We start from the raw sequence: 13977 nt of genomic DNA on the forward strand, positions 1-13977 counted from the left end.
CTGGACACTCGCCTAGCCGACCGGAAGGGAATTCTAGTCTATTCTTACTTATAGTTTGTCCGCCCGAGCTTTAATGAAGTGTGGACGCCCAATCTCACTTATAACTTGGGCGGACACACTTATTAAAGTGTGGACCTGCAAAACAAAGAATACATTGCTTTAACTCATAAAAAAAGTAAAGTGGTGTACTTACCACCTGTCTACAACCCACAAACGAGGTTAGAATACAGTTTCACTCGCACGGTTCACAAGAGGGCGTCCCCTACATGTGAACTACACAAACAAATCTTGCATGCAATCAAATAGTTCATGCAAAGACAGGATTTTTTTAACTTGCAAACATGTTATGCAAGGATGCATTGAACAGTCTCCCTATTCATTTAGCTTGTAGTCCGTGGTACCACACTCTGGATTTGGGCGCAGATACACAATCCCAACCCATATATCCAGCCTACTGGCTCTCGGTGTAGACATAAGTCCCCAACCATAAGATGCCAGTCCATCCTACAGAACTCGTCCATAGGCCTGAAGCGCAGAGAATGCCCAAATAGTGACACCAAAAATCCGCCTACAGAAGGGAGTAACAAACTGTAAAGGTGGCCCTACCTGTTGTGGCAATCGGTGCATATACATTCAGGAATCCAACACAGTCCTCTCCAATCCCAATGGTCACCCACTAATCTCGTCCATTGACAATGGTGCCTGAGTCAACCACTGCCAGCAATAGCTACTCACTGACGGAAATGCATACTTCACCCTGTGTCCCGGAGTGGCCAAAAGAAATGGGGAGAAAAGGTGTGACTCTTTTGCTTTGCAGTATCTTCCCACAATGCCAAGTACGTCCCTTTGAAAGATGGTGCTCCTGAATGAATGAAGAGAATGTCACTGGGTCCACCAACTGTTGCTCTGTGAAGCTCCTCTCTAAGGACACCACGCCTCTGAAAGCACTGTGAGCCCCCAAACTCTTAATGTTCCATGAGACAATCCGCATAACTAAGATATGTGGGAGGCAGAACTATCGGAATCGCCCTCCACTTGAAGAGTTTTGGGTGTGGGTTTCAATGGAGAGCAAATCACTGTCAGTTCTGCAACGACGCCTCTTGGCCACTATGTGGAGCCACTCTGTTCAAGCCCTGGAGTATGCATACTCTGGACTCCACCTGTCCCAATGCAAGTATCTGTAGGACGGGGGAAAGGTTATTGCCACTGAAACATGAAGAAACACAAAAAGCAACACCTCCATGCCAGAGGACACCATCTCCCCTTACTGATCTCTGTGGCCCGAACCCCAATCCCATCTGTGCCAAAGACCAGAGAGGTGGATAAGCACATTAGTGATATGCAAGTCATGTAAATGATGTGAGAGCTCTACTGCCTGGCCCTAAATAGCGACGCACACTAACTCCATGCTCCAATCCGTCCCCACTATTGCACTCAGGAGGGAGGAGGAGAGCTCCTTCAAAATGAAGGCATCGGAAGATGAAGAAGTCCACGGGCTGCCCGAGCACCTGCCTGGCAATTCTAGAGGGAGAGGGAGAGCCCGCACCAGACTAGAAACAATGATCATCTCTATCGGCTTCGTAAAGCAATGGATCAAACAGCAGCTGGCTATCTCCTCAGAAAACTGAAAACCTGGAGAGGGATCTCAGCAAGGTGATGGGGGGAGCCAGAGGCGAATTCCTCAAGCGTACTCTGCGCGGGGGGGGGGGGGGGGGGGGGGGGGCAATCACCATCAAGGGGCTGCTAAGATAAATGCTCATAATGGTTCTTTGACACAACCGTATCCTCTTGGGTCGTGCCATCTTGGCACCCTTGGCGGCGCCAGTAAGTCGGCCAACGGTTCCGCCTCGGGCCAAGGGTCCACCGCTCTCCTCCACTGGGTTCAACACAGGTTGGATCCTGGTGCTCTGGTTACCTGGGGGCCTGTGTCCCTCCACCCTCCTGAGGAGGATCTGAACTGATGGTGGAGGCCTCCAAAGAAGTGATTGTAAAAGCGAGGAGTTGTAGATCTGCGTCTAAAAAAGAAAGACCAAGGGGCGGCAACCTCAATCGGAGATGACGGAGTGGCTACCATGGAGTCCTTTTGGCAGTTCAAGACCAAAAGTTGCTAAATCTTGCCACAGAGAAAAAAGACCGAAAGCTAAAAGCACCTCACCAGGAAGACAAGGGAGATGGTAAGGAGGGGGAAGTGTCACAACTGCTGTAGAGAGCAAAACGCAGATAAGAGAGGGAGAGAGAAGTTGTATAAACTCTGTATATACACTAGAAAATCTCGATAATGGTACAAAAACAAGTGTGGGGGGACAAGGGCCATTTTATATGGTCGGCCAGCCCAAAACAAGCCGACAACAGCTAAACATGCTCACGACCAGCAAAAGACCAACCGGGCAGTACTGTAGGTCAGGTTGGGTAGCACGCCAGCCAACAGATACAGCCGACAAGCAGAAAACAGCCTCCCACACCTAGCAAAAATTGAAAAAAAATACATGGAAAGTAAGGAAAAATGGGAGAACACCAAAAATGGGCGAGCACACCCACAACAGAGGCCCTGGTGTAATGTACAGACAGGAGATGATTGCTAACACCCCCTCTCAACTCCTGGATGTGGAACCAACCCCAGTGAGCTGGATTGCTGCCAAAGTATAGCCTGAGGTAGAGACTTCGTGAAGAGGTCCGCCGCATTGTCCTCCGTCAAACAATAAACAAGCAAGATGTCACCAGCCAAAATCTTCTCACGAACAAAGTGATATTGTATATCTCTATGTGCTTAGTCCGGGTATGGAAGACCGGGTTCCGAGCAATAGCGATATAGCTTTGGTTATCGCACTGGATGAGCCTGATGTAGATCTCCTCGTATCTCCTCCCCAATCTCAGTCACTCCAGCCTTGGAGTCAAACTCGGTCCTACGCTTCCCCTCCAATGTCGTAGAAGAGTCCAAGATCTTTCGTACCCTACAGATACAGCAAGATCCGCAATCCTGCGTCCCAATGAGACTTCAAGAGCGTCTGCATGAACGAGATCAAAAGCCCCACAAGAAAGCTCAAGTCCAATCTGGTGTTCAGCAACCAAATCAATGAACCAACAAGCTTCCGATACAGAGAGGCATCAACCATCTCACAAGGATCATTCACTGTAAGCTTCATGTTCGGGTCCATCAGTGACACGATAGGCTTGCAGTTCTCCATCCCAAAGACCTCAAGCAACTCATGAACATACCGCTGCTAAGAGACAAAGAACCCCCTCTGGGTCTGCTAGATCTCCAATCCCAAGACGAAGTGGAGTAAGCCTAAATCAACATCTCGAACTCCTTTGACAAGGCAACCTTCGTCATTCGTATGTGCTCCACATAACCGCCAGTGAGAATGAGCTCATCCACATAAAGGATGACCAACGTGACCAAGATGTGTTCTCGAAAGAGATACAAGTTAGGATCTGCAACTGATCTCTGAAATCCAGTCCGTAGAAAGAAGGAATCAAACTTCTTATTCCAAGCCCTGGGAGCCTGCTTAAGACCATACAAGGTCTTCCGCAACCTGTAAACCATCCCCTTTGATCCTGGAACCTCAAAGCCTAGAGGCTGCTCAACATACACCTCCTCGTGCAAGTCACCATTAAGGAACACGGATTTTACATCCATCTGATATACGGGCCACAGCTGAGAAGAGGCAAGGGCAAGAACAGTCTGAATCATGGTCATCCTCGCTGTCGGTGCAAATGTATCCTCATAGTCGATGCCAGGCCGTTGAGCATAACCCTTGGCCACAAGTCTGGCTTTGTGTTTGTCCATCGACCCATCAGACGTATACTAAGTCTTAAAGACCCACTTGACACCAATGACTGACCGTTTTGACGGCCTCAGAATCAACTCCCAAGTTTTATTCTTCTCAATGGCATCTAGTTTCACTTGCATGGCTTCTCTCCAAGTATCTTGAGAAAGAGCTTCCTTTACGGAAGTGGGCTCTTTGTCCCGCATGATACGAGACATCGAAGCATAGTTTACCTTTAAGAGCTCCGTTGCATGACTTTTGTCACGAACTCTCTACGATCTTCGAGGTCCGTCCTCTGTGGTCCACTCGGAGGGAAGGTCCGTAACACCCGACTCCCGAAGGGTGTAAAACAACCACCTGGATACTTGAACAGAACGCGGAGCCTCCTATTGTTGCGAGGGCTCATCTCCAACCACAGGCTCAACCTCTACAACTGATTGAGGCGGTCCAGCTAGAACAATAGAATGGGAATCATCATCAGACTCATCTAGGTCTCCAAGAAATGGCGGCTCATCAACAGTGGAAGGTATAACATGCTCATCAAAAATATCTCTGCTGACAACAACCTCGTTCCGCTCCGGGTCATACAACTTGTATCCTTTGGAAAGAGAGTTATATCCCACAGATACAAGCTTTTGGGACTTCGAGTCAAGCTTCCCCCTCTGCTTCTTTGAAATGTGAACATAGGAATCACTCCCAAACACACATAAATGGGAGACATCTGGTTTCCTGCCAAAATAAGCCTCAAAGGGAGTCATCTTTGGTACTAAAGTCATCGGGGATCGATCAAGGATATGGCCAGTCATAGCCACAGCCTCTCCCCAAAGTGGACGAGGAAGATCACGATGCTCCAACATCGTTCTCGCCATCTCCACGACAGTCCGGTTCTTTCACTCAACCACTCCATTCTTTGAAGGCAAACCTATATTGGCCAGCTCCCGCTTGATGCCATGTTCCGCACAAACACATTGGAAGAAAACTCTCCTCCTTTGTCAGCCCGAAGAGTCTTTATCTGCAATCCACACTTTCTCCACCATCACATGCCACTCCTTGAACCGAGCAAAAGCTTGTTCCTTTTGGGAAAGGAAATAAACTGTGAATCTGCTACAATCATCAAGTAGCAGCATAAAATACAAAGAACCTCCCAAGGATGGGATCTGCATAGGTCCACACAAGTCAATGTGTACCAACTTTAAAGATTTCGAAGCCCGCCTAAAAGCCTACTTCAAAAAAGATTCCCTGTGCTGCTAACCACGCATGCAAGAACTACAGCGTCCTTGCCTACTGCCAACATCTGGCAAGCCATCCACCATATGGTCTTGGAATGCTCGCCGCAGCGCATCCACATTCAAGTGGCCAAAACGGAAGTGCCACAAGCCACCGATCTCAGTGCATCTCAGAGAGGAGAGTGCCGAGAGTTTGTAGATACCATTCTCTACTCTGTCTTCCCATACAACCTGGCCTGTTTCTTTGTCTTGTAGAGCAACAGAATGCTCCTCAAACTCCACCTGAAAGCCAGTCTTGCAAACCTCATGCACTGACAATAGATGAAAACCAAGTGCGGAGATATAAAGAACACGAGAGGAATGCTTCCCCCCTCTGCCATCGAGAATGATCTCCATCCTGCCCTCACTATGAATCGGTATAGTGGAATTGTCGCCAATGAAAATGCGACCCGACTGCCGTTTAAGATTCTGTAAGAACTCACGAGAAGAAGTCATGTGCCTGGAAGCACCACTATCAAGAATCCACTCCCAAGTATTCTTGGCGGTGAAGCCAAATGCCTCCTCACTCGAAGAAGATGAAGCATCTGTGTCCAAAATCTCCAAGTGTACAAAGACGGGAGTCATTGCAACTGAAGCTGAAGAATCAACACTCTTTTCGATACTCCGCTTAGGACACTTTTTTCAATAGTGGCCTTTCTCGCCACAATCGTTACAGGTCCGCTCGGCCTTCAGTTTCTCACAGTCTAAATCGGGCTTCTTCTCAGAAGACTTCTCCAATGAAGACTTCCCTTTGCCCTTATTGTTGTTGTTACGGCCTTTCGACCACTAGCCAATCAAGGCCTCAGAACCTCTGCCCTGTGGAGGGTTCGTAAAACATTCTTCCTGGTCCAAGACCATAGGCACAAGCTCCTCCCACGTGATGGTGCTGAGTCTGCTCTACTGGTGATCAACGAGGAGTAAAATGCTGAGTACTGAGAGGACAAATGAGACAACAACGTGATGGCCATGTCCTCTGAAGATATCTCTTTCCTAGCCTAAAGAACCTCTTGCTGAAGAGCCTACAACTTGTTGATGTGCTCCTGCATCGTCGAAAACTTTGCAGGATTCATTGTGATGGCAAAAGGACGAAAGGACCAGATGTACAAGAGATCGGAGCAAAACCACAAAGCATGAAATATGTGAGTGAATATATATATAATGGTGAGTGCAAATACGTACAGGAGTTCTCAGGTGTGAGGTGACTTTGAGTAGAAAGACCAATGTAGAAGCACAGATGATGTCGGAGCTAAAGCACAGTCCATGACGAAGGCTCGAGTTGATGTGAGGCAAAGCACTCCGAGTGGTGGTCGGTGTCGAAGGCTCGCGTTACTGGAAGTAGAGGCACTCCGAGGAGAGAGTGGCAGCAGAAGATGAGGTGATGCAGGCTCTAATGACAAGGGTGCTGTTGTACCTAAGGTGGTCGATGAAGAGCAAAGTGGGCTGCCATCCCAAGTGATGGTGGTGGGAGCAAGCTCTGATGACAAGGGTGTTGCAAGACCTGAAGGGTGCAGGCTCTGATGACAAGGGTGCACCATGCCGCGTACCTGAAGTAGTGAGGAGCAAAGAGGGCTGCCGTCTCGAGTGGTGCAAGCTCTCGTGACACAAGTGCTGCATACCTGTAGCAAAAAGGGCTGCCGTCCCGAGTAGTGCAAGCTCTGGTGACACGGGTGCTGCGTACCTGAAGCAGTGAGGGCTTCTGTCCCGAGTGGTGCAAGCTCTGGTGACACGGGTGCTTCGTACCTGAAGCAAAGAGGGCTGCCCTCCTGAGTGGTGCAAGCTCTGGTGCAAAAACGCTGATATGCTCTATGTATAGCAGAGGGGGCTGCTGTCCCATGGGCTGTGGCAAAACGCAGAAGATACGCTGATGTGAGCCCTGATGTATGCACTGATGTAAGGCTGATATAAACGCTGCTATAAGCCCTGATGAAAACGCTGATGTAAATGCTGATGTAAGCCCTGATGAAAACACTGATGTAAGCGCCGATATAAGCCTGATGTGAGGCTGCTGTAAAACGCTGATGTCAGCCTGAGGTAAACGCTGAAGACAGCAGAAGAAAAACGCTGATGAAAAGGATGTAAAGCTCAGATGATAAACGCTGAGGTAAGCCTGATGGTGTGCTGAAGTAAACGCTGATGTACACCTTGATGAAACTCTGATGTAAGCCTGAGGACAGGCTGATGTAAACGATGTAAGGCTCAGATGATCAACGGCCTGTATCATCAGATGTGAATGCTGAAGTCAGCCCTGATGTAGGCGGCCAGCAGATGATAGCAGTGAGGGCTGCTGTCCCACGGTGGCCTGTAGCAGAGGGTGGGCTTGTCGTGTGCATGAAATGCCATGGACATTCTCTGGAGCTAGTCCAGAAGGGGCAACCAGAAAGAGAGCAGTAGAACCAGAAGATGGAGCATAAGGTCCTGAAGTGGCAAGTTTGGACTTGAAGGAGGACCAGGATGCTGTCGGCTGCCTGAAGGGGTACTGTCGGCTGCTTACAGGAGGTGTCGGCTGTACCAAAGACCAAGGCGGCTGAAGGAGCATCATGACATGGCAAGGCGGCTGCAGGCGCAGCATTTTATGATTTAAATAACCAGTCGGCTGGCCGACTGCCAGCCAACTGCTGGTCGGCCAGCACTCCAAGGAGTCCAAAGGGGCTATAAAAGGGGGCACATGCTCATTGTTGTAATCATTCACTCCCATAAGGAGTGGGTCCTTAGGGTCCCTAGACTAGGACTGTTTTGGTGATGTTCACCTTTTCAAGAAGGCAGCCAAGGGCTGTAGATTGTAGATACCTTTTTGTGCCATCAGAAATATACTGAATTTCCAGCCATATCTCTCTCTCTCTCTCTACTCTCTCTGCTGTCTGCGTTTTTGCATCAACATGTTCTCAGTGGTGTTTAGGGCTGAAAGAAGACTCCCAAAGCTTCCGCGTGTTACGGGGCTGCTGTCCCGGGTAGTGGCCAGATGGTACCGGATATAACAATGAAGTGATACACCAATGATAAAAGATAGGCAAGGCTATATATACAGATGGGGGGGTGCTGGTCGGTCACCCTACGAGGTGTAGGCCAACAGCCAAGACAAAAAACCCAAATAAAATATAAAATACCCCAAAAAAATCCCTTTTTAGGGCTGGGAAAAATACTGTTTTCTTCACATTCATCACCCGCATCTGCACTTCCAAGGAGATCCGCTTCATGGGTGATACCCTGTTATACAGAGAAGCCAAATGCTACCACGGCTAGCGTCATATACTTTATATGATTAATCACCTGTGGCATGCAATTAAGGAAGATGAAAGAACACACAAGAGCATTAACACGATCCCATAATTGTGCCTGAGCCTCCCGTTCTTTCCGTATAGAGGGTAACTCCCAAGCTTCCAACTTCGGCCATGGAACACCAACTACAATGAAATCAGCCAAGTCATAAGACTCCAAAACGGACTCCATCATTACCTTCCATATACTGTAGTTGTTCCCATCCAGCTGTCGGTCCACCGGAAACATGGGGAGTGTAGGGATCTTCACATGCTTCTCAACCATCTCGAGCAAGTCTGCCATCTCAAGGGTTCACAAGGTCATATGAAGGGAGAGTGGGTGGGGAAAAAAATGAAGAAGAGGCTACAAATAGTATGCAAGGTGGTTGTCCAACGGTGTTGGCCGCCTTCTACCCGATCTCCAAGTCCCGAACAGCCCAAGCAATCTCCAATCAGCACCTTAAATCAGCAAACCCTCAAGGTCCCACTGTCTCCAAGCTTCAAGGCACCTGGGGCTCTGATACCATGTCAGAATGCACAGCGGAAATGAAGTCAACTGCTGTAGAGAGCAAAACGCAAAAAAGGGAGAGAGAAGCTGTAAAAACTCTGTACATACACTAGAAAATCCCGATAATGGTACAAAAACAAGTGTGAGGGGACAAGGGCCATTTTATATGGCCCAACGCTGCTGGTCGGCCAGCCCAAAACAGGCCGACAGCAACCAGACATGCTCACGGCCAGTAGAAGACCAGTCCGCCAAGGAAAACCAGTCGGCTAGTGCTGTAGGTCGGGTCGGGTAGCAGAGTCCAGTTGGCCAGCAACAACAGATAGAGCCGACAGGTAGAAAACAACCTCCCACACCTAGCAAAAAATGGAAAAAAATACATGGAAAGTGAGGAAAAGTGGGGGAACACCAAAAATGGGCAAACACACCCACAACAAAGGCCTTGGTGTAATGTACGGACAGGAGATGACTGCTAACAAGGAGCGGGCGGATTTCAAAAGCTTGGAGGGAAGGAAGGAAAAAGTAGCTCGTGCCTAACATATACCGGACTAGGGCTTACAATGGGGCCACGGCATACGACAAAATCAAATCCTAAAGGGTCCTACTGCTGTACAATGATGCACTAATGATGAGCCATCTTGTCACCATGCACTACAGTGCAAAGTGCATGTGACACAGATGGCATTTGGACAATTGTTCCAATCACTTCTAACCTAAACAACATTGCATGTGCCTGAAGCCAATCCAATCAACAAGTCTTATAGAGAGGTTTCGGAGACCGTTCAAGATCCCCTAGCCAAAGCACAAGAGGCATAGATACTAGGCAAGCTTATAAGCACCAATGAGAAGTCAAATCTTTCCAAGGGGTTAAGCTTATCGTCAAAAAAGAAGCAAACGTTGAAGCAAGTGGACAAGCGATGCCCCGAATTATCTTATCGTAGCTTCAAACCTTCTCCAAACTTAAAAAAGAATAATGAAGTCTCCACAAAGCTTCGACTTCCACCAACTTGGACCATGTGCGATGTTTTCCACATCAGCCAATTGAATTTTTCAAAATTCCAGATGAGCCTGAGCCAAAAGCGGTCAACGAGGCATAAGTGTCGTTACCAGGGCAGATTGTCCTCCACTCTTTCAAGCATGGCTCCATCTATTAAAAAGCAACAGTATCTTACGAAGTTGTGTGATTGAGGGATGCATAAAGAAGTTTGTCTTGACTAAGAATTCTTCCCAGAATATCAGCATTGTTGACAACTTACCTGGAAGCAATGCAAATCTAGTCAACAAGCTAATAATAAGTAGGAGGAGATGTCACATGCATCATGCACTTGGATGCAATATGGACATGACTGTATAGACAACTGCAGGACCTAGAGACACTACATTTTGTGAGCCCTTCTCTAGGGATGAGCTAACAAGGGTGGTCAATTGAGTCAGTTACTGTCATGCAAGTCCTGCACCTTCATGTCGTGCCCATCTGGCACCGAATTTGAGCCCATTGGCAATATGTAATGATGTACACAATCCCTGGACATTAGAAATTTGTCGAGTGTCCTTGGTAACCCAGTTGAAGTCTAGAGCTTAGGCATGTTCCCAGTTACGTGTGAACCCATGTCCAAGGTACTGGCAGTAACCACACTGATAAAAGGTCATGGACAGGTGCTAGGGGCTGTGGACAGCCTTTCAAAAAGGGCCAGTCAGCCAGCTCTACTAGCCCTAAAGGCCAATCAGCCAACACAACCAGCATACAGGGCTTAGTCAGCCTGCTTGACTGCCTCATGCAGAGGTACATAGAGGCGCCACCATCTCAGAACCCCTCAAACGTGGAGTCCAGAGGCAAACAGCAGGAAGGTGACCAGTCCAGCGCCTTCTGGCAGCCCAGAGGCGTGCAAGTTCAGTGTGCTCCTAAGCAAATGCTCCACTTTTGGAGGGGCTCTTCAGTGGGTTCTGTGACCCTATCCCACGTTCTGTGCTCCTCTCTCTCTATCCTTCTTCTCTTTCTCTTGCATGCAAAAAAACACACAAGGCTAATCTGCAGAACTGTCAAGAAAAGTTCTACAAGTTCTGCATGTTACAGAGATGGTCACACATGCACTGTGCACTGTGCACTGTCAAGTTCCTTCTCACAAGATCAGGGAGCAGACAGTAATTTCTATTGGGTGTGAAAGGTTACTACACTACATAGATGATAGATTTTGACACACGATTCATTCAACTTCTCCGATCCTTTGACAAGTCACAATTTTACAGATCCTCACTGAGAGATTTTGACACACGATTCATTCAACTTCTCCGATCCTTTGACAAGTCACAATTTTACAGATCCTCACAACAAAGGCCCTGCTAAGAGCAGAGCCAATGATCCAATTCCACTATTCTGATGAATACAAAGTTTGGCATACTTACCTGACTTAACAAGTAGCAGCATGCAATTGACCCTTATAAGAGCAAAGCTAATGGCCCAATTACGCCTATTACATATATTCGTATCAATAAGAAAAATTTAAAATATTTACTCAACTTGGCACCATTTACTCTCTTAAGAACAAGCCCAATAACCCAATTCCACACACAGCATGAGTTTAAAGTACTTCCCAAATCTTAACAAACAAGCAAAGTGCAATCTTGACTTTTAAAGGTCTACCACCAAAGCACATGCAGCAATCAATTTATATGTTGTGCCATAGCTTCTCACATCATCATGCCCCAAATTAGCATGCAAATTTTTTTCAAAACCATGCCCACCACCACCACTACCCTCACAGATAACACAATGCTAGGTTGGCATCACTTCTCCAAATGTGAAAGGTAAACTGAGCCTCTAGCTTTAGAGAGCAGAGTCAACTAAGCTTATATATGCTTCTGTTCAGGTGAAGGAAAAGCACAACTATGATAACCATTGGCACTCAATAATGTCGTTCATTTTTTCCACATTCAACAGCAATATGCATAGCCATTTATTGAGTGCAATCTGTGAGATGATTGAAATTAAAGAGAAAGAAGCCATACCTGCTGACAGGAAAAAGAATTCTTGTGCATTTTTCAAGGAGCTAGCCGCAACCAGGCTGAGAGGGATGACAAAGTGAAGAGAAGCTTTTTCATGCACGTGCCAGCCGAACATAAATCCACAACTGTAGGCATATGCCACACAAATCAACACATCCTCTTTCCATGGTTTCTTCCAAAGCTTCACGAGACAGGGCAACATTGCAAAAAGCACTAGTAGCATGGTGATCAAAGGAGTGATCTGTATCTCAAAATAAAAGCATGTAAGAGGTTTAACAAACTCTATACAACACAATGGGAAAGAAAGACTGCACTGACCTGTGGGAGAACGGCATGTGCTTTAATATCTCCAACTAACCCACCAGTCATAGACGCCTCCTGTACTTCGACATGAAAGCCAAACTTCCTGAACAGATAAGAAAACACTTTGTCTGCTGTATTGTACAGAGCCCAAAAATTGGGAGCCCAGTATGCATGGCATAACCCCCGTCCAAATGGGAAAAGACGCTTCAACACTTGACCCACCTGTTCTGTTGAACTCGCCAGAAAAAATAGCCAGGCTTAAGTGTCAGAAAATCCCTTGTTATAACTTGCGATGATACGTACATTAAGGCTTGTACTGAGATGCATTTAACACTAATGAATTGTTTACCACGCTGGAGGGATGAGCCTATACCTGTCCATAATACAGAAACGGCCCAAAAGCAGCCAGGACGACAGAGATAACCGCACCCCCGAGAGTCAAAAACCTGACAAGATCCCGGCAGTAGTGCCGGAGCAGGTAGACAAAATACACAGGAGCGGCAACAGCAAAGAGGTGCTTGAAGCACAGCAAGATGGCAAAGGTGACCCCACCCATGAGGTCATCCCCCTCTCTGAGGTAGGAGAGGGAGAGGAGGAGGATGCCAAGCAAGAAGCCATTGTATTGAAAATGTATGTGATCAACCATGATAAGTCCAGGGGAAAACAGTACGGCAACATACGCGAGCCTCTGCTGCTTCAAGGGCAAGCTTCTGCAACATCTCCAGAGGGCCCAATAAAGAGCAAAATCAGAGAGTATGACTGAGATTCTTTGGAAGAGAACCACTGTGGGTGCTTTGTAGTTGAGGCCCTGGGTGAGATCTACGATGATGGGATCTGTGAGGCGGGCGAAGTGGGAAAGGGCGTGCTCAAACCAAGCGAAGAAGGGCGGGTAGTCGAGCGTCCACTCGCTGGTTTCGTCCAAGTACCAGCGGTTGAGGGGGAGAGAGCCCGTGACGGCGAGCCAGTGGCGGTGCACCTCAAAGTCCGTGCTGTGGTAAGCCGGGATAAGGAGGATCTTGATGCAGGTGGCCACCCCCGCCATCCATACCAGCTCTCGCAGGCCCCAACTGCGCTCGGCCTCCTCCTCCACCAACGACTCCTGCTGCTGCTGCATAGTGCTGGGTGGTGAGGGCGCTACTCAGAGAGAATGGAAAGGAGAGATGCGTGTGTTGTTATGGAGTAGTCAAAACTCACGAAAAAAAATATATCCTTGCAAAAGAGGGCAAAATATATATATGTACACACTCAAGGTTAATTAATATCTTGATAAAAATTTACAAATATGTGTTTTATATTTATTTTATATATTAACTATAAGACTCTAACATACAACTAGTTTTACCTAATTTAGTGTTATGACTCCCAAGATTACCCTGGCTTTTGGGCCTTCCCATGGGACATGGAACCTTGGGCTCCTTAGGACCTAGACAGTGGGCTGGAGCATGGGCACCTTATCCCCAATCATCACCCCGAGGAACCACTGAGGGTGGTCTCCTAGTCTAACATCGCCCTCACACCCCCTCAAGACTAAGTGCCACGGGGTCTTAAAGACTCTTGTCAGGTGATATCAATGGATGGCATTGATCAAAAACATTGACGTCTTTTTTGGGCCATCAGATAAAGTAAACTAGGGTCAGTAAACTAGGGCCAATAAACTAGGTTACTAAGCGATCGTAGTTTACTTCCTAGTTTACTAAACGATCCTAGTTTACTAAGTGGACATAGTTTACTTCCTAGTTTACATCATGGAGTAAGGGTGAATTTGGGTTTAGGACTTAGAAAATTTTGGAGCAAAATGTTATGTGCAAGAGAGGATTGAACTCGAGCCCTCAATTCACCATTGGAAACATCTTACCACTACACTATACCTTCAGGCAACA

At 47.4% G+C, this 13977-nt stretch overlaps 1 protein-coding gene across 1 annotated transcript in view; it reads right to left on the reverse strand.

Annotated features, from left to right (window-relative positions):
• LOC147622673 (ALG6, ALG8 glycosyltransferase family) overlaps window positions 1-13287 on the reverse strand; it is a 32469-nt gene extending 19182 nt beyond the window's left edge. Inside the window, exons 1-3 of the mRNA XM_086822246.1 lie at window positions 12471-13287; window positions 12113-12319; window positions 11798-12035 (exon numbers count right to left, since the gene is read on the reverse strand). Of these exons, the coding sequence (XP_086678372.1) occupies window positions 11798-12035; window positions 12113-12319; window positions 12471-13211 (1186 nt within the window). The 5' untranslated portion in view covers window positions 13212-13287. The remainder of the gene's footprint in view (window positions 1-11797; window positions 12036-12112; window positions 12320-12470) is intronic.
• Between the last annotated feature and the right edge of the window lie 690 nt (window positions 13288-13977).

Source organism: Cibotium barometz, chromosome 28 (genome assembly GCF_041138505.1).
Source record: "Cibotium barometz isolate CiBa-2024 chromosome 28, ASM4113850v1, whole genome shotgun sequence".
NCBI lineage: Eukaryota > Viridiplantae > Streptophyta > Polypodiopsida > Cyatheales > Cibotiaceae > Cibotium > Cibotium barometz.